Genomic DNA, 21114 nt, shown 5'->3' with positions numbered 1-21114 from the left:
ACTGAGCCACCCAGGCGCCCCTAGAAATACTTTTTAAAATATTCACAGTAAGTGATTTTTAAAAGATAACTTATTAAGAAACATAATTTGATTCCTTATATTAGTTGCATTATTATGCAAAGTTTATTTCCACGAGGATACTGAGTAGGTGTTCCTTCCCCAGGATCTGTGTAAAATACATATCATCTATTTGAAGCATTTCTATAATACTGCCCTTCATATGTGAATCTTCCTCACGTATTTTCTGGAGGAAAAGATTAAAAAATATTATGTTATGATAAAATCAAGTGGTGCCTGGGTGGCTCAGTTGGTTAAGCATCTGCCTTTGGCTCAGGGTCCTGGGATTGAGCCTCACATCAGGCTCCCTGCTCAGTGGGGAGTGTGCTTCTCCTTCTCCCTCTGTGCTCTCACTCTCTCTTTCAAGTAAATAATAAAATCTTTAAAAAATAAAATTAAATAAAATTCTGGAAAATAACCTTGCAAGGAAATGCCTTCCATGCTGGGTAGTTCAGCTTTTATTTTATTTTATTTTGTTTTGATTTTATTTTTTTAAGATTTTATTTATTTATTTGTCAGAGAGAGAGAGCATGAGCAGAGGGAGAAGCAGGCTCCACACTGAGCAAGGAGCTTGATGCGGGGCTCGATCCCAGGACCCTGGGGTCATGACCCGAGCCAAAGGCAGAGACGCTTAACCGACTGAGCCGCCCAGGTGTCCCACTTTCCAGAATTTAAAAGATTATTTCACGTAGAACTGATTTACCCTTCTACGTCCCTTTTGTTTATATGGTAAGTCCACAAATGACAGATTCAAAGTTTCTGTCAGGAAGAATTATTTTTAGGTCAGCCTTAAGAACAGAGAGGGAGAAGAGGAGTGAGTGAGAGAGAACAACAACAACAAAAAAACCCTTCAATTATAATCCACACCCTTAATTGATGACCTTTATAGTCATCTGGGCATAGAGGGAAAGTACAAAGAAAATTGAAACATAATCAGACTATGACCTAAGTCTGTCTTTTTGGTTTTTTTATTGCTAAAGTAGTAATAATAAAAATACTATTCATAGTTTCCTAATAGTCTAAAATTTTTTGTTTTTTTTTCTTGGTCTTCTGTTCTTCTGTTTTTCCCTTACCACTTAGGGGAAAAAGAATGAACCTCAGAAAGGTTCTTAAAGGAAGAGAGTGTATAAAAGCAGTAGATGAGGGGCGCCTGGGTGGCTCAGTTGGTTAAGCGACTGCCTTCGGCTCAGGTCATGATCCTGGAGTCCTGGGATCGAGTCCCGCATTGGGCTCCCTGCTCGGCGGGGAGTCTGCTTCTCTCTCTGACCTTCCCCCTCTCATGCTCTCTCTCTCTATCTCATTCTCTCTCTCAAATAAATAAATAAAATCTTTAAAAAAAAAAAAGCAGTAGATGAGATGTCTAAGAATTGTCTCATTTGTTTTTTAAATGGGTCATGTGGATGATAGGTGTGTCCATGAATCAGGACCTTCAGTTCTGTGTAAATGAGCTATCCACTGGAGATTTCCAGCCTCCGGAAGTCCAGGAAGTTACAGTCTTAGGGAGTTGATTCTTTTGTTGGTGGTATCATTTAATTTAAATTCTCATGCCAATCCATTTCTTCCAGAAAGCTTCAGTACAGGGTTAGTGGGATGAATAGTAAAGGCTCTCATAGGTCATAGGGATAATACCAGAAAATGACAAAAATAGAAGAAAGAGATAAAGAATACTTAAAAAAAAAAAAAAAACCAAGGTACTTGGCTTGGGGGAGTGCAGAGTTGAATCGAAGACCTAGAACAAGTGCCATAAAATTAAATCATTTAAATCAAGTAATAAAAGGAAAAAAGAAAATTGGTTGGTCTATATAGTATATTTTGATATGGTCTGTCATTGTCATTTGTCATGCTTATTTTTAGTTAGAAAGGTGGTTGTAGAATATGACTTTGCTGCATGGTGTGGTAACTATGGTCTCTGGTATTTAATATGTACAGCTTGACGCGTGCGCTGTGAGTGTGTGTGTGTGTGTGTGTGTGTGTAGGGGGTGTGGGTGATTGTCAGGAGGCTTTCACAGAGACAGTTTTCTTTCTTGTGCTTTCTAGATTTTCACCTGATGGAAGGCTAATTGTGTCATGTAGTGAAGATAAAACTATTAAAATTTGGGATACCACCAATAAGCAGTGTGTTAATAACTTCTCAGATTCTGTAGGGTAAGTCCATTCTCTTCGTGCATTTATATGGGTTAGTTCGCTAAGGAGACATTTCGTTATTAAAATTCAAATAAAGAGGGGCACCTGGGTTGCTCAGTCGTTAAGCGTCTGCCTTGGGCTAAGGTCATGATCCCAGGGTCCTGGGATCGAGCCCCGCATCGGGCTCCCTGCTCGGCGGGAGGCCTGCTTCTCCCTCTCCCCCTCCCCCTGCTTGTGTTCCCTCTCTCGCTGTGTCTCTCTCTGTCAAATAAAAAAAAAAAATCTTAAAAAAAAAATTCAAATAAATAAATGAAGGGAAAGAAACCAGAATATTAGGCTATCTTATTCTTTCCTCCTAGGTTTGCAAATTTTGTGGATTTTAACCCTAATGGTACATGCATAGCATCGGCAGGTTCTGATCACACCGTGAAAATCTGGGATGTAAGAGTAAACAAGTTGCTTCAGCATTATCAAGGTAACAATTTCCATGACAACAAAATCCAGCTGATGCTAGGCCTCTTCCAGGAAACTCTTAAGCTGGCAGCCCATGCTTCTCAGTGTGGTTTGACCCTCTTAAAGAGTCAGGGGGCTGCCTTTGAACTGACTGGAGAACAGTTAGTTCCATCAACAGCATGGTCTGAGAAGTGTCAGCCTGTAGAGGGAGGTGGGGGGACCTTAAAAATGATGCAGGGCTGTGAAAAAATAAGTTGCTGTGAGCTGTTCACAGGTTGGCTCTCTGCATATTGTGAGAAGTCTGGGATAGAAATGGACCCTGAATTTGAAATCAGAAGGAGTTCTGTGAGCACAAGTAGGTGTTAACAACTGGTGGAAAACAACATCCGACTGGGCCTGTGTATTGAAACTAGAAATGAATTGATTTCTTGGTTTGTACTGGATTTATATTAAATTCACATTTCCCTTTTAAACTAAGTATAAAACTTACCATGGAGCAGACATTGTGCTAAATCCTTACAACAACCCTGGGAAGTATTATTATTATTATTGCTCTCATTTTAAAGATAAGGAAATTGAGGCTTAAGGAGAGTAAGTAACTTGCTAAAATAATTGATAGAACTAGCTTAGGGTTTTCTGTTTACAAAGTACGTGGAAGAACAGCCGTCTGATGGCTGTGTCGTGCTGCCTCCTGTTGGAAAGATGGTGTCCAGGAATACATTCTTAGACAAGCTAGCAAGACTATGCACTTCTGCAGATAGACCTCCACACTCTTCACCCCCGAGCCTCAAACCACTAATGGGTTATGAAATTTCGTTTAAGGCTAGGTTGTATGTGAGCCGGTGGCAATCCACTACTGGTTGTGTTATATTGATAAGGTACCTGAAGAGTTCACAGTTATGTGGTTAGCGAGCTCATCTTTCCATGACACGCTTCCACTCTTAAAGCTATGCTGTCTCATTAGCTGGAAGTTGAAGCTGAATGATGGCAAGCTGCTTACTTGTTTTAGTGAGCTATATGGAATTTTGGTGTTGTGGAGACATTGTCTTTAACTGATTGTTGTTTCCAACCTAATATTGCTAATAGGGGCAAAGAGACATCTTTAGAATTAAAATTTGTTCTCTGAACTTTTTGCTTTTATTTTCTATGAATCAGTTCACAGTGGTGGAGTTAATTGTGTATCCTTCCATCCTTCGGGCAACTACCTCATCACTGCTTCTTCAGATGGCACACTTAAGATTCTGGATCTCTTAGAAGGAAGGCTCATATATACACTTCAAGGACATACGGTATTAACACTAAGATTTGTGCTTTTTAAATAATATATATTTTAAAGTGTTGATCCATTTTATTATATATCTTTATTATCTTTCCAGGTGTAACACACATTACCGCTATCGCACACACAAAATATGTTTGCTTTCAGGGCTTTGTTTTTATCCTCTGGAAGCAACTCTTAGAAATACTACTTATTGTAATTCTTATCAAAATCACTGTGCATCTTTCAGTGGCCATTAAATTAATCCTCCACTGCTGTCTTCCTCAGTATGTAGTGTAGGTTTGACTGGTCAGATGCCGACAGGTAAGCGTTTTCCTTACTTCTGATCTTTCCCCTCCTGTGGAGGCTGTGTCCCATAGCTCTGACACTGTGCCTCTCACCCTCTCATGCACTGCTTTTCATTAATCTGATTGGTGAGTTTAGAAGGAGAAAGTCAACAAGGAGAGCCCAGTGCCTTCTGTTAGGAGCCTGTCCTCAGTGTTTTTCTCTGATATTTCTTGTGGACATGCCTGCCCTTGTCCGGTCTTGCCTGTGACAGGGTACTCAAATGTGACTCATTCTGGGATTCAGTTCTTCAGCCCATTTGCGCACAGATAAAGCCACATTTTGTCTTTACAAGCCTTTATCAGTAAGAAAGATGACATTCCTATGCGTTAATTTTTGATTTAGAACCCAATGAGGAAGAGGCTTGCTCTTTATTGAGCCTGTTCAATCACACACAACAGACACACACACACACACACCAGCGTATAATGCACTAAATAAAAACTGTTTTTAAGTGTATAAACTATTCCTCCTTTCTGGGTAAATATTCAAACTTCTCTAAATTTTTTAGAATGCATCCTGCATCCTCTTTTTTTTTTTTTTTAAAGATGTACTAGGTACTTCCTTTTAACCAAGTGTGAGCTGTTTATCTCCAGAAATAGAATAGGCTTTGAGAAGGGGTTCTGTCTGCCTTCATATATCCTGCCTGGCTTCCTGCTTTGCTTTATCATTTGTTCTGCAGCTGTGTTAGAGCAAAGCAGAAATAGACACTAACCAGCTCAGATATATGTGTATCCATGGATTTAGGCTGAATAAACAACCAATAAAAGTGGTCAAGGATTAAAAAATCCATGGAATAATATAGAATAATAATAATAATAATACAGAATAATAGAAAAAATATAATATTTTAGGAGAAAAACAGTGTACACAAAGATGGAATTTTTCATGGTCTAGAGTGAAGATGTTTAAGGGGCTATAATAACCTAAGTCTGTGTGATGATCTACTTGAAAAATACAAAATGGTTTCCCCCCCAAAGTTTCCTTATACTGATCAAGGACATTAAGAACAAACAATATACTAATATTTTTGAGATGAGAAAGAATTATTCTTATCTTGACTGAAAAATTGACCTAGAGGCTATGCATCTGTGATTTGTCGCAACTCCACAGTCATTGCTTAATTTCAGGTTCTCACTACCTCTCACCTCGATAATTGCAGTAATTTCTTAACTGGCTCCAACCATTAATTCTTGCTCCCATTCATCATTCTTACAGTCGTGATCCCAGTGTTCCACAATCCCAACTTTCCACCTGCTGTGTCCTGCTGGCAAAACTCTCAGTGACTCACTATTGCCCACATGAAGGGAGAGCTCGGTAAAGCCCGTTGTGGTCAGGAAATAGCCTTTGTTCATATCACCTTACAGACTTGTCATTCAGTTTCTGCTAGTGATTTGTTGAATAAAGAGTCCAAAACCAGAAAATCTTAATAGACATTCTTATTCACTTACACATGTACAAGCTTTTCTTTAAATGGGAAGAAAGTGTTATTTTCATATTTTTGTTAGTATTGCTTTTTTTATCTAGTATCATTTATAAGTGTTTTAATATCATGGGTTGGTTCCTTAATTATCTTTACTCTGCTTACATTAGTTGGCAGCGACTGGGTACGTTCCATCAGACTTATTGCATAAATTGTCTATGTAGATTAGGATGAAAAATTCATACAGTCTTTCTGGCCATGAGAAAACAATACGAAGTGCTTTTTTTTTTTTTTTTTTTAATCTCTGTTTATTTCTTAGGGACCTGTCTTTACCGTTTCATTTTCAAAAGGTGGAGAGCTGTTTAGCTCAGGAGGTGCAGATGCGCAGGTTTGTAAATCTTTCAGCTCCTTTGATTTGGTGAGGGTAAAGGCTAAGATTCTTACAACCAGCTCGTTTGTAGTTGTTAAGATGATTATCAGTGAGTTTATATTTTACTTTCATGCCAGGAAGTCTGCTGTCTCATAGCTGAAATAGTGCCAGTTCTGACACTTTCTGGAACTCAAACTCCACTTATTTCTTGTGCTCATCTCGACACTTAATTGTACTTGGAATTTACTGACTTCCTAGTGCTGGTGTGGCGCTTCCACCTGAACTCTTGCCTCACCTTTTATCTCTAGGTCATGTTTTTCAAATGATAAGCTCCTTGAGGATGGTAAATATAAATTGTTCATTTAGCAAATCTGCATTTTTGGGGAAATGACCAAAAGTCATTCATAGGCAAATGTATTGAATGAGGTGGACCATCAAGCCAAGAACATGCTTTGAACTTTGAAAACATCAGAGAGGATTTTAAAGTAGTAAGTTATTTTCTTAGTATGAATTTTAAATTGGACATGAAGGCCATTCAAAGTGCTAAATCTCTCCCTCCCACCCTTAAAAAGGTAGTATTGGGAAGTAGTAGCACTGTTGAAGTATACATCTAGCCTTCCTGACTATTTTGAGGCACAATTATGTAAACTGTTTTTTTTTTTTTTAAATCAGTTCTGTTGCTTTTACGTGCAAGTCAGTTTTAAGTGCCAACATATTAATTTTTTATAGGTCTTATTATGGAGGACTAATTTTGATGACTTGAATTGTAAAGACATGATTAAAAGAAATCTCAAAAGGTTACATTTTGATGCATCACCACATCTTGTCGATATATACCCGAGGACACCACATCCCCATGAAGGGAAAATTGAGACTGTTGAAGTGAGTACTTTGCACCTAGTCATCCTCCTGTTTGCAAGTGTATGTTTTGGGGCGATTGGTCAACTAGATGCTTGAAATCATACTTTATTATATAAAACCTAGTTATGTCTTAAAACCGCAGTACTTTGAGAAACAATTATTTTCACTAATATAATAACACTATAAATAATGATAGTGTACAATTCTGTTGAAGCTTCTCAGATTTGCTGCTTGAAGGCCTGGAAATAAAGCTTAAAAATTGTGTCAATGATAATAGGAAATGAGAAATCAAACCTAAGACCTCCGGGTGACCGTGAAGCCTGAATTACTTCATATTCTTGATGTGTTTGGGCAGCATCTGTGATGGCTATCATGAGAACAGGGCTGAAAGGCAAGAGTTTTTATAACAGTTCCTGGAATAGGTATCTTAAAGCCTTTTTATGACCCAAAAAAAAAAAAAAAAAAATCTGTGGACAGTACGAAGAAGAGATTTAGGCATTAAACCTAATCATTGAGACCATTTTACTATTTGCCTACTTTGCCTACATATATTTTCAAATATATAATTATCTGTTTAGCTGTAGGTTTTTGTTGACAGGTTCCCCTAGGTCCTGTAGATTTAAATGTTCTACTCTTTGCAAAGGCAAAATTCATCTTTGCTGGATACTTGGCTGGTGTTTGTTTGTTTCTTTCCATTTTGCGTGATTCTTCTTAAGCCCCTTTCTCTTCCAAGAGCTGATATCGGAAATCACTATTACCTATTTATCTGAATTGTTTTTTCGTCATCAACAGAGCCTTGCTTTGCCTTTAGAGTAGCTATTTTGAGTCCTTAACACTCCTGAGTGGCAGCTCAGTCACCCCACGCACTGTTTATGTGGTGGATCCACATTCCCTTCCACGGTCCCTGTGTCTCCACCGCAATCTGTTCTTTGATTTTGGTTTCTGTTAGTCACAGTGTGTGTGTGCGTGTACGTGTGTGTGTGTGTGTACACATTTAAGGTTTTAAAACTTTTTTAAGTTTTTTGGATTATTTTCTAGATTTTGTTTAGCCTCGTTTGGGGATTTCTGTCCTAGTTTTTTCTTGGTGGTGTTTATTTTCAGTTCTTTGTTATAATTTTTATCCTGCCCATCTTCTGACCATCTTTCTAGTTCTTCTAAACAAAGTATTTACCATGTGCTTTACTACTTCTTTGTGCTGTTATTGTATCATCATGATTATTGTATCTTTTTTTTATTTCTTTGAAAGAAATAATGTAACGTAATTTGTGGTTCATCACATTTTTGTTTTAGTTCCTACAATGATAGATGCATTTGTGGATTCCCTGTGATCACATGTGTTCACATAATGTATATGTGAAATATATTTTAATTTAAGTTCTGTTTTCTTGTTTTACCCCAGCTGGTTTTATTGACTCGTGGTGTTTTTTATTCTAGCATTTCTGGGGCTTGGGTGGGCTTGACCCTCAGTGTTGCTGCTGCTCTGTCACCCACTCAGTCACCTTTCCAGAGTGGTGGGGGGTAGAGCTGCAGGCTGAGCCCAGGTCTCCTGGCTCCTAATTCAGTGATATTTCCATGATACCACACTACCCCCGCATTAGACTCCCAATCCATTTTCTCTGTGATTTGCTGTCAGCCCCAGCCCACTTAAGAGTGCTGGACTTTCTTGAAAATGTCAACAAGTTGTCTGAGAAGCTTGGCTCTGACAGAACAGCCAGAAAGCAATAAAAGCAGCTGGGTTGCTTTGCTTGGCTGGGTCGAGATGACCCAGGCCATCCAAAGTCACTCTCAACCATAATTTTCACATGTACACTTGAAAAATCTATTAAAAACCAACCTTTCATCCTGGAATTAGAGTTCTGTTATCCTATACAGAATGTTGAGCATTGTGACTGAATTATGTTTGTGGCCTTAAGAATGGCAGCCTCTGTGTACCCAGTTTAAATTATCTGTAAAGCACTCACGGTTGCTTCAATTAAGTACGCAGTATAACGTATATTTGTAAAACATCTTCAGATCATGTGATATAAAATGCCAGAGAAGTGACAGGATGCTGCATATGAACAATCAACTGTTTGCTTTTTTTTTTTTTTTCTAGAAAACTCTTATACTAAAACAAGGGTGTTAAGTTTTCTGGACAGAGGACAGCTTTAATATTACAAATAAATGTTAAGTATCAAATTTTTTTAAAGGCTCCAAGTTAATGTCCAAGGACCCCTCGTAGAACCAAAAGACTATTAGTTTGAAAATATCAACTAGAATGGAAGAGGATGAATCACTACTATGTCCGTTTATGATCAGTACATTTTACTTTGAACTACTAAATTTGGTGGGTTCATTTTTTTTTTTCAAAGGTTTAGGCAAGGTCAGTTTATACATACTTGGGAAATATTTGAAAATTAGAAAAAAACTTTTTTTTTGAGATCAGAATTCATGATTAACAGTATAAAAAGTATTATTAAAAGATGTAGAAAAAAATGGCTCCCAAATGATCTAGTTAATTTCCCTAAGTTGCTCTTTTTGTAGTAACCATGAGTATTCCATTTCTGAGTTTGAAGCAACCTAGTATTCCTTTGGTTTACATTTTTGTGTATTTTCTGTGAGGCTCATTTGAGTGGCATAATCTCAATCTTCTGGGTGAAATCGTTTGGCCTTTTGTGAAAGCCACCTATTTGCCAGCTTAGGTGCTTTGCTTGTTTGAAGGTGGAGTCTTAGACCTTGGGTTCCAACTGAGGAAATAAGTAAATTACTAATTCTTACATGGATAGAGAGGGTGATAGCAGCTTGCTTTTAGAATAAATGAAAGAAGGCCACATGAAAGAAGGCCACATGAAAGAAGGCATGCAACATACAGTCCCAGCACCAGCGGCGTGAGCTGTGTCCTTTCCACTGATCAAACTGCAGGATCCTTTGTTGTAGCACTTCTGGTCTGCGCATGCCATCTTTTTTTTTTTTTTTAAATATGTATTTTTAAATTTTAAGTAATCTCTACATCCAACGTGGGGCTCGAACCTACAACCCTGAGATCAGGAGTTGCACGCTCTACTGACTAAGCCAGCCAGGTGCCCCCAAGGCACTCCATCTTGATTAAAAACAGAGAACAGCTTCTTTCTTTTTTTAGTGGGAAAGAAGCCCAATTTTAAAACAAGGTATCTTTTTTTTTTTTTAAGATTTTATTTATTTATTTGAAAGAGAGAGAGCGAGCACAAGTAGGGGGAGTGGCAGAGGGAGAAGCCGACTCCCCACTGAGCTGGAAGCCTGACACGGTGCTCAATTCTAGGATCCTGGGATCAGGACCTGAGCTGAAGGCAGACACTTAACCATCTGAGCCACCCAGGCACCCCTAAAACAAGGTATCTTAACTCAGACCACATTTTGCTATGGGACATCATTAATTCATGCTGTCTTTATCTTCTTCAGACTGACATGAGCTGAACTGCACAGTTCTGCCTCCAGTTCTTGAAGGGGAACTTAATGTGTGTGCAGTACCTTCCTCTTTTGCATATTTTAATGGGAAGACAATAAAGCCATCCTAAGGGTGACAAGCACCAAAACAGTTATTCTAGGAGAATTGCAGAATATTGTAGGAAGGGATTATGGTTAGTTAAAAAGAATTTATTAAATAATTGTTCTGGTGGCTTTTAATCTTATAATAGCCATTTGAGATGAACTTAATCTATAAGTTCTTAATATTGCACAGGAAATTCTGTGTGATACTTAACAGGAAGGAAAAATCCCTTTAACTTAACCAGATATCTATATAATAATAATTTGTGACAGTCTGGCCATGATTCATTGTTGAAAAATGATCAATTTAAGTCTTCAGGTCTGAGATTGTTTTTTTTTTTTTTTTTAAAGATTTTATTTATTTATTTGGGAGAGAGAGAATGAGAGACAGAGAGCATGAGAGGGAGGAGGGTCAGAGGGAGAAGCAGACTCCCTGCCGAGCAGGGAGCCCGATGCGGGACTCGATCCCGGGACTCCAGGATCATGACCTGAGCCGAAGGCAGTAGTTTAACCAACTGAGCCACCCAGGCGCCCCAGTGAGATTGGGTTTTTATCTCAATCTTTTCTTAAGGTTGGAAACATAATTTTGGATAAAAAATGACTGCTTCTCTACAAATCTTGTATTTTATTTCTAGCCATGGCATATGTTTATATTGTTTGGGCCTCAATAAATGTTCTCCAGAGATTACATAATAATAATATTAGTAATAATAACAGTATTAAATACATACAAAGTTATTCTAATTGGCTTACATAATTTGTCATTAAATCTTCCTTTAAAGCTCTGTGAAGTACTATTTTTATTCCTTGAGAAATTGAGGCACATGTAAGTTAAAACTTAAAGTTAGTAAGTGGCAGTGCTAGAATTTCAACCCAGGTTCTCTGGTTCCATTTTGTGCTTTTAACCATTTTGATGTAATGCTTCAAAACAATCAAAATTAAATGGTACTCTGATAACAGATAGTAAGTCTCTACGTGTTGGGCATTGTACTAGCTTTAGAGTATGTAACAAAGAACAAGATAGGCAGATTCCTTGCCCTTCCGAATTTGTTAGTAGCAGTCCTTGTGCTCATGGACTCCTCAGTGTGGTGGGTACACAGGGCCTCAGAATGGGGTGGTGCACATGAGGTTTCTCTCCTGCACAAACCCCTCAATGATATGCCCTGGTTCAGTGATAGAGAGAACTCAGCCCCTCAAAAGACAGCCCACTCCATTTCCAGGTGAGTGTAGTTATGACATGGTTCTTCCCTTTAATAAGGACAGAGAGCTAGGAGGGACTGTTAATATTCCTGGAGGTTAGCTAGCAAAGAGCCTCACTGGAAGCATCACCCCCTCCACATATTTTCTTTTGGAGAAGACTGTAAGGTTTTCCTTAGTAAGAATGCCCTGCTCCATTTAATGTATGTGGCAGCAACTTGTTAGTTACATCAAGAGTTCTCCAACTTTGAGAAGTTTACGGATTTCTCTGTGAGAGATGCTGTTTCCATGGGATTTAGATTTTTGAGCAGTTCACATTTCAGATGGTAAAACCAGATTCTATTTTTCATAGGTAAATGATTTCATATCTACACTAGGTGGCAGTAGATAAAAGAGAATAAAATGTCTGCAAGCAATCTCTTTGGCTGGCTAGGCTAAGATGGAAGGAAAGTGATTCATGCTCAGGTTTCTTATCTTGGCCTCCCATGCGGACTCAGAGCTGATAGGAGGAGGCTGTGTTTTCTGCTGTCTGGAGCCAGAAAGAAACAGAGGTGCTGACAGGCTGCGCGGATAGGCCCTCATCCTCATCCTGTACCGCGCTAACCCCTTTTCTGGGGCATGGGCATTCCGGGGCACACACCTCTAACACAAGTGGCTGGGTAATTATAAAAGCCTCTTAACGTTTCCAGAACTCTAGCTATGCCTATCAAACATGATAAGTGTTTTTAAAATCATTCTGCTCCTCTTCCCACGGGCTCAGCCCTTATCAGCACAGTCCTGGACTGTTGCAGTGTTCTCACTGTTACCCGCCGTTTTTCTGGGTACTCCGCAGGCCTCTGTCAGATTCACCTTGCTAAAGCACATTGCAGGCTCCAACTTTTCTGTGCCTTCCCAAATTCCTTCACCCTTCCCAGTTTGCCCCTTGCCAACCTGTCTTATTACTACCCTGTACAAAAGTATCATGTCAGCATTCTGCCTCTGTGCTCAGGAATGCTCTTTACTTCATCTCTGTCTGGTTTTGTTTTCTAAACCTTTTTTTCAAGGATCCATCTTAAGCCCTTCCTGTGTTTCTTCCGTGGAAAAGTTTTTCTCTCTAAGTGCCCAGTCAGCAGTTTCTTTTTTGAGATTCTTGTATACTCTTTGCTGGTACCATTCATTTGATACAAAGTTCTCCTATCTTTGTTGCCCTTTGTTAACTAATTTGTATTCACAGTCTTCAGTAAGTATTTGATGATGATGTGGATTTTTTTTTAATTTTTTTTCTTTGGTCTCCTTGAATTCTGAAGTAACCTCCTTCAGAAGTAATCACCAATCTAGTTAATTATTCCCTTGCTTTCCTTTTTTCATTTACTGTAATATATTTTAATTTATAATTAGATGTTATTTAGTTTTAGGTGGTTTTAAGCTTTATACAAATGAAATCATACTGTGTCTATTTCTTTATAAACTGCTTTTTCACTTAAAATTAAAATCCTGTGGGGCGCCTGGGTGGCTTAGTCGGTTAAGCGTCTGCCTTTTGCTCAGGTCATGATCTCAGGGTCCTGGGAGTGAGCCCCACATCAGGCTCTGCACTAAGCAGAGAGTCCACTTGAGATTCTCTCTTTCCCTCTGCCCCTCCCCCTGCTCATGTGTGCTTTCTCTCTCTCTCAAATAAATAAAATCCTTAAAAAAAATTTAAAATCCTGAGAGTCATATATTTAGATTCTAAATTTGTACAATCATATCTTGTACATAGTTGTATTTCATATATTTTCACTGCTGTATAGGATTCAGTGAATGTACCACAGTAGTAATTACCACGACTTATGTGTCTTATGTGTCTTTTTTACTGTTGATATACATTAGGGGATTTTGGGTTGTGGCTTTTTTTCCCCACCATTATAAACAGTACCGCTATAAACAAGGCTGGCATCCTTGAGTTTTTTCATTTTCAGAATCTAATAGGTGTCAAGTGACATTTTGCTTTAATCTGCTCTAATTACTAATGTTTCTGTAAATCTCTCCACATGCTGATCAACTGTTAGGTTTTCTCTTCCATAATTTTTTTTCTTGGGATCACTGTCTTTCACATTGATTTGTAGATGTGTAAGAAAAACCTACTTTTCCAGTTTTAGACATAATCTATCTCCTTTTCCATGATCTGATTGTTAACTTTGTGGTGTCCATTGTTAAACAGAGATTCTTAATTTTGATGTCATCAGATGCATCAGGTTTTTAAAAATTCGGTGGTGTTGTTATTTTTTGCCTTAGGGTTTGCTTTTGTGGCTCTTGTTAAGATGTCCTTTTTGACCCCATGTGACAAAGATATTCTTTACATTTACCTTATAGTTTATAACTTCCTAGTTTTTTTTTTTTTAAGATTTTATTTTTTTATTTGAGAGAGAGAGAAGGAGAGACAGTGAGAGAGTACAAGCAGGGAGGAGAGGGAGAAGCGGGCTCCCCACAGAGCAAGGAGCCCAATGTGGGCATCGATCCCAGGATCCTGGGATCATGACCTCCAGTGAAGGCAGATGCTTAACTGACTGAGCCACCCAGGCGCCCCTGTAACTTCCTAATTTTAACGTAACATTTAGGTTTTATAGCCTATCTACTGTCCACTTTTGTATGTCATACAGTGAGCCAATTTTCTCAACTATAATCATCCTTCCTCTATTGATTTGTGGTGCTATTTTTCTTTTGTATTTATTTTCCATGTATGTAGGGTGCTGTTTCTGAGCTCTTTATGGTATAGCTTTCTATTTAGTTAAGTCTTTTTAAATATCTTTTACATTAATTTTATTATTTTTCCCATGAGATCTTATACATCTTTGTATTTTTATTGTGATGTATTTAAATTTTTTATGGTATTGTAAATGATGTCTTTTTATTCTTTTAAAAAAATTTTTTATTATTGTTCTCAATGTAAGCTCTACGCCCAACATGGGGCTTGAACTCACCACCCCGAGATCAAGAGTCGCATACTCTACTGACTGAGCCAGCAAGGCGCCCTATAAATGATGTCTTTTTAAAATTTACATTTTCTGTGTGTTGAAGTACAGACATGCATTTGATTTCGTGTATGGATTTTGGATCTCATGAATCCTCTTATTAGTTCTAATGACTTAGCAATAGATTCTCTTGGAATTTCTCCATAGATAATTACATATGAATGACAGTTTTATTTCTTCTGTTCCAATTCTTACATCTTACACCTTTTATTTCCTTTTCTTGTTTTAATGAACTGGCTAGGACTTTTTTCTGCATCTTTTGAGGTGGGTCATTTTGTTTTATTATTTTATTTTATTTTATTTTAAAAATCCCTTTATAAAGGTGAATTATATTGATTTTCTAATGTAAAATCAACTTTTTATTCCTGGGATAAACTCAGCTTGGTCATAATGATCTTTTCTTATACATTGATAGATTTGATAGGCTAATATTATGTTTAAAATTTTTGCATCCATGTTTATAAATATAGCAATATATTTTAATTTTAGAATGTATTAGGAAATACCCTCTAGGTTTTACAAATAGCATCCAGTTTCTTATGGTAGAAAAAAACTAATGTTCACTTTTCTTATGTATACACACAGATTAATCCAAAGCTTGAGGTAATTGATTTGCAGACTTCTTCTCCCCCTGTTGTGGACGTCCTTTCTTTTGATTCTACCACAGTAAGTTTTCTTTGACATTTAAGTGGCATTTAATTATTTGGCAAAATCCATTTTCCTTAAAAAGTGTGTGGGAGAGGAGATAAAAAGTGGGCTAAATAGCCTAACATTTTAGCATTAAGAAAACTTGTATAAAAAGTCATATTTACAATGTGTCTAAATAGCCACAAGGGGGAGCAGCACCAATTTTCAGAAAAGCTTTTACTTTGATGACCTTAAACTCAGTCTAACCCGTCCTCACTGTCTCATTCCCTATTAAAGTGCCATCCAAGTGACATTTCACTTTGTTGTCACAGAACAGATTTTCTTCTCTGTTAATTACCTTTCAGAGATGCTAAACTCACTTCTGGTTTTCTCCTGAGAAGCTGTAAAAAAAAGCAGTCATTTCTCTTCGTTCATCCCTCTTGATGGATTATCCAGAGATTAAGTATTTCTAGTATTTGCAATTTTGTTTATAAAAACTATATACATATAATTTATTTACTCAGTGTAAAGTCAGAGATTGAGAGTTTCAGCCTTTCAATCTGAGTCTGTTAGCCTTTGCAAGGCAGCTCATCGCTGTCATCAATTCCTGCTAGTCAGGGCAAAACTAGTCATAAGAATGAGTAGGAAGAACGGCATGCATGGTCTTTGGTCACACTACTGTGATGGTGTCAGTGTAGTTAAATATTTTGGAGAATTATTAATGTGTGGCCAAGAAAGAAAACAAATAAAAACACTTGACATTATGACATTACACCCTTTCCAGCAGATCTCAAGAATGGTATTTTTGGTAGAGGAATTCTGTAGAGGGACTACTCCATGTTGAATCTATCCTGTACTAGAAAGAACTGTACTTATTAAGGGTTCTTTCACTGCTAATCCCAGGCAGAGAAGACTCATAGATCACTCATGAGAAGTTCCAGCGACAAGAAATCACCCTGGGTTGGGGGGAGGGGCGGTAACCAACAGGCTGATTGTCATGCAGAATTGTCACAGAACCTCAAGCAGGTCTGTGGTCCTGTCTCTTATAGTATTCATGTTTATAAAATATCCCTCTTAGCACTTCTGCATTAATAGCTTACTTATGACATTAAAAATTAACTGGACATCTAATTCTTGCCACATTGATTGGTGGCTTATAATAGGTACTTAATACATTTATGTTCAATGACTTACTCAACAAGCATAAATTCCAATAAGATGGGTTATTGCCCCTGTAGTAAGAGGAGCAAAAGAGAGGTGGTTTTTGAGATGTGATGCCTTCTTTTATTTATTTATTTTTTTTTTAAGATTTTATTTATTTGACAGAGAGAGACACAGCGAGAGAGGAAATACAAGCAGGGGGAATGGGAGAGGGAGAAGCAGACTCCCTGCTGAGCAGGGAGCCTGACGCGGGGCTCGATCCCAGGACCTTGGGATCATGACCTGAGCCGAAGGCAGACGCTTAACAACTGAGCCTCCCAGGCGCCCCGAGATGTGATACCTTCTTATGAGGCTGTTAGTCTACGGAATTTGGGTATTCCTGGCTTAGAAGTTATCACAGATCATCAAAAGTCTTTGGTCTACATTTTGAGACTCACTCTCCCTGCTGGTAACTTTGCAGTTTTGCAAAGCCTCATGACCTGAAGAACCCAGATGTTTTTTTTACAGTATGCTATGCAAGTGGCATAATTACCACCTAGCAAGTACTAGCAGGGTATCTATCCCTGGATGGTGATCCAAAGGTGCCCAAGTCAGCTAGTCCATGTTATAGGACCCTGACTCAGAGACTACAATGTATGTGGGACTTTAAGAGGACAATTCTGTATGATAAACACATGACAAGTTTGCAGCTATGCCCATAAAACCTTTAATAAGACTGAAGAGTACAGATACTGTCCACATAAGGATAATACTGGGTTGGATTATATGAAATTGCTATTTTATAGGCAAAAATGGTCTAATGTCAGTGATTTCCCATGGTTCAACCCAGTATAGAAGTATTACAAAGAAGACTCTCTACTGTTACTTAGAGTTGTGTGCTTGATGCTTCATAAAAATAAAACAGAAGAAAACACAGGAAAACAAAAACCTACATGCTATAAATCAGTTTAGGATTAGGCTAATGAAGTCCTGTCCAGGTAGATTTTTTTTTTTAAGATTTTATTTATTTATTTGAGAGAGAGAGAGAGCACAAGAGGGGGGAGGGTCAGAGGGAGAAGCAGACTCCCTGCTGAGCAGGGAGCCCGATGCGGAACTCGATCCCGGGACTCCAGGATCATGACCTGAGCCGAAGGCAGTAGTTTAACCAACTGAGCCACCCAGACGCCCCAGGTACATTTTTTTATAATCTGGAAGATAGCTGGTTGCCTCCAGGCAAGGTATAAAGACTCCTGATTTTATTTATTTTACTAGGACATTCTCTGAAGACATAAATATATGCTCATAAGGCATCTTTTTTATAAATAATATCTCTAAAACTTCTCCCTTTAAATTTTCAATATCTATATCTATATCTATATCTTCCTTTTAGCTCACTGATAGATAATTGGGTAGAAAACTAAAGTGAAATCACTTTAAATGTCCATCTTCTCATTAATCTACTGGTAAGTAATTCTTAATCTGTAGTCCCTGAACACTGGCTGCTTTTCTCTTGCTTCTGCACATCAGATCAGGCATAATTGTAAAGGAGATTCATTTCTGCTCTGGCATGAAGCACAACTGCATTAAGTATTTGTGATGTGAACTTTGCATGTGATTATAATTCTAAAATCCAGAGAAATACTAGAAGCCAAAAAACAGTATTTAAAGGTGGATTTGGTTTTTGTTGTGGTGGTTACTCCTTATCTGGGGGATTTATCTGGTTTTCATAGAAGACTGGAAGAAATTTTCCTTAGAATTCATTCTATCAAGAATGGGACATAGGGGCGCCTGGGTGGCTCAGTCGTTAAGCGTCTGCCTTCCGCTCAGGTCATGGTCCCAGGGTCCTGGGATCAAGCCCCGCATCGGGCTCCCTGCTCGGCGGGAAGCCTGTTTCTCCCTCTCCCACTCCCCCTGCTTGTGTTCCCTCTCTTGCTCTGTCTGTCAAATAAATAAATAAAATCTTAAAAAAAAAAAAGATTACTCTTTAAGCCTGAATTTGTCAAATTTCCTAGTAGGATAAAAGCCAGGTTTGTTATGATATAAGAAACAGTTGGCTTCTAGCTCTGCTTTGACTCGATTTAGTATTACATTCGGACTGACCTGGAGATCTGCGAGTGCTGATACCTGGGCTCTGATGCTTTCTTAGCACAAGTCATGCATACAGTGTAACGGCTGCTATCTCTGTGGCTTGTGCTTGTGCCTCGATGGCAGGCAGGACAGCTGATATAGTATTTCGGGATCAAGATAAGCTGTTACCAAAATGCAGTTTTTTTTAAGATTTATTTGAGAGAGAGAAAGTAGAAGAGCAGGAGCACAGGGGGCGGAGCAGAGGCAGAGGGAGAAGCAGGCTCCCCACTGAGCAAGGAGCCCGATGCGGGGCTCAATCCCAGGACCCTGGGATCATGACCTGAGCCGAAGGCAGACCCTGAACCGACTGAGCCACCCAGGCATCCCACCAATCTGCATTTTTAAACCATTGCTGTTAAAAACAAACAAACAAACAAATAAAAACAGAATGGGGGGGCAGTTTGTAAAGGGATATACTGGCTGTCAAATAGATACAATTTTAAAATGTTGATCTCAAATTCCTAAATCTTTATTCTGATTACATTGTTACTTATTATGTACTGATTTTCTGAGGGCTTTCCAAGATTCCATTGAGTCTTTTTAATATTTTCATTTATTCAGTTAGAACTAGACCAAGATTCTGTCATCACCGTTGTACAGCATCATTTAGCATTAGCCCTGACATGGGATGTGGCTATATGGGATGTTCCAGACCCTCCCCTAGTCTCACCTCTCTCCTGTAAAAGGTGGCAAGATAGGAATTTCTCTTCTGTATCCTAACATAAAGTCTTTCTTAAAAGCAATATTGACTGTAAACAAAATTTATTTAAAATATTCTAGGATTATTAAAATATTTTATTCTAGGTCAACTATATTCCTAAGTTTTGATGTCCTAATTTTACTGTTATTTGTCCTACAAACGAACAAAATGAAATTGATAATCTTGCTAGTGTTCCTCTGACTGATTATCAAAACACTGGACTCTTCACTGAGAAACAAAACAGTGTTCTCATCTTCATTCTGGCAACTGTGTAGAATACGAACTTAATGTGGGTACCTTTATTTAGAATTGGGGACAGTATTTCAGGTCAAATTAATTCTTTACGATAAATGAGAATTTGCAATTATATTATAGAAAAAAATCAAGGGTTTACAGTCTTTTGTGGCTCCATCAGTCAAAATATTTAAAATTATAGTACACGAAGACATTACATGAGATGCTCAGTGAGCTGACTTCAAGAAACTTACAGCCTAGCCCAATAGAAATAAGAGTTTAAGAAATAAGTGGCAATTTCAGCATGCTAGATGCCAAGTGTATGTGACTGTCATGAAAGCTTATTGATGGAAGTACTCAGAAAAGATCATTAATGGGGTGGAGAAAACTAGAGAATTTCTCTAGAAGGAAACTTTAGAGCGGTTCCTGACCTGACCAGAGTTGGGTAGGATTTTGAGTAGGACATTACAGTTGAGGAAAGCGAGGTATAAGTAGATGTCTCAGAAATAATTGAAAATATATACCCCAATAATAAAAGTTCATCGGTCTAGTTTGGTATCTTTAAGTTGCTTGACTCAGTGGGTACCAGATGTGGTAGAATGCCAGCAACATGCCTACTCACAACATATATGTCTCTTAATCCATACTTGTATTTTAGGTAACTATTCTGTGTCCTTCACTGTTCTTGACTTTAGAAAAAGCGAACAAAACAAAAATACCTGTCCCGGAGAAGCCTGCTTTCTACTTTCTAGTGGGGAAGACAGGCAATTCACAGATTAAAAGGGTAGACTGTGTAGTATGGTAGAGCATAGCGTATATAGACCCCCGCCAAAACGCAAAGGCGTAGAAAGCACTGAAGGCAGGCAGGAGCAAGGGTGTGCATTAGGTAGTATGGCCAGGACAAGTCATGCGGGAGGGGGCATGTGAGGAATGAAGTGAACAAGCCGTGAGGATATCTGGACAGGCACTCCAGGCAAGTGGGAGCAGTGCCAGAAGGGCAGATTGAGAGTGAGATAGGGGCCACCGGAGGGTTTCCTTCAGAGGTGGAGCTTGTTTGACTTAGGTTTTAATAGGTTCACTGTGGCTATGCCTGTGTTGAGAATCGGCCCCGGGGTGGTGGTGGAGAGAAGCAAGCCGACTGGCTAATTAGGAAGCTAATGAATAGTTAAGAGTGCCTTGACCCACAGTGGTAGCAGAGGAGGTGGGTAAGTGATCCGATTCTGGATGTGTTTTGAAGGCAGAGCCAAGAGGATTTCCTGACAGGTCGGACGTCAGCTGTGGGATTCCCTCTCTCCTTTCCCCAGGGACAGTAAGGTGTAGCCTTGAGGAACCTCAGGATAGCTGAGATTATCTCCTGGCTCTGCATCACTTGGCCAGAGGGATTGCTGAGAGAAAAAGAGCTGTGGTTTTACCACGTCCTTTTTAGGCTCAGGAAAGCGATCAGATCAGTTGAATTAGTGCAGGAGATACTCTGCTGTTGCTGTGACTTAGGGAAGCACAGTGGTAAAACACACTCCTCCCTCCTAGATGTCATGGAGATTGGTGTTTTCAGCAAAGCGCACTCTTTTGTCTCAGCGTATTTTTAGGAAGAAAAGTGTTACATGCTTTCATGGAGATGGTCATATGGTATATGCTGTCTGAAAAATATTAATGCATTGATAAAATATACGGACCTACAAAGAGGAAACTTGCAGATACAGAGAAACT

At 38.6% G+C, this 21114-nt stretch overlaps 1 protein-coding gene across 8 annotated transcripts in view; it reads left to right on the top strand.

Annotated features, from left to right (window-relative positions):
* Nucleotides 1-21114, top strand: part of POC1B (POC1 centriolar protein B) — a 92570-nt gene that overhangs the window by 40929 nt on the left and 30527 nt on the right. For 5 of the 8 annotated variants that reach the window (XM_081822187.1, XM_081822182.1, XM_081822186.1 and 2 more), the window contains 6 exons: nucleotides 2095-2202; nucleotides 2541-2656; nucleotides 3790-3923; nucleotides 5980-6048; nucleotides 6760-6912; nucleotides 15165-15245. In XM_081822187.1, coding sequence (XP_081678313.1) covers nucleotides 2095-2202; nucleotides 2541-2656; nucleotides 3790-3923; nucleotides 5980-6048; nucleotides 6760-6912; nucleotides 15165-15245 — 661 coding nt within the window. Of the gene's footprint in view, nucleotides 1-2094; nucleotides 2203-2540; nucleotides 2657-3789; nucleotides 3924-5979; nucleotides 6049-6759; nucleotides 6917-15164; nucleotides 15250-21114 lie in introns of all 8 variants that reach the window. The other 3 variants (XM_081822183.1, XM_081822185.1, XM_081822184.1) reach the window with 3 other exon arrangements.

Source organism: Leptonychotes weddellii, chromosome 5 (assembly GCF_054177405.1).
Source record: "Leptonychotes weddellii isolate Sample4059 chromosome 5, ASM5417740v2, whole genome shotgun sequence".
In the NCBI taxonomy this organism is placed as follows: Eukaryota; Metazoa; Chordata; class Mammalia; order Carnivora; family Phocidae; genus Leptonychotes; species Leptonychotes weddellii.
This window is presented reverse-complemented; position numbering and strand designations above follow the sequence as displayed.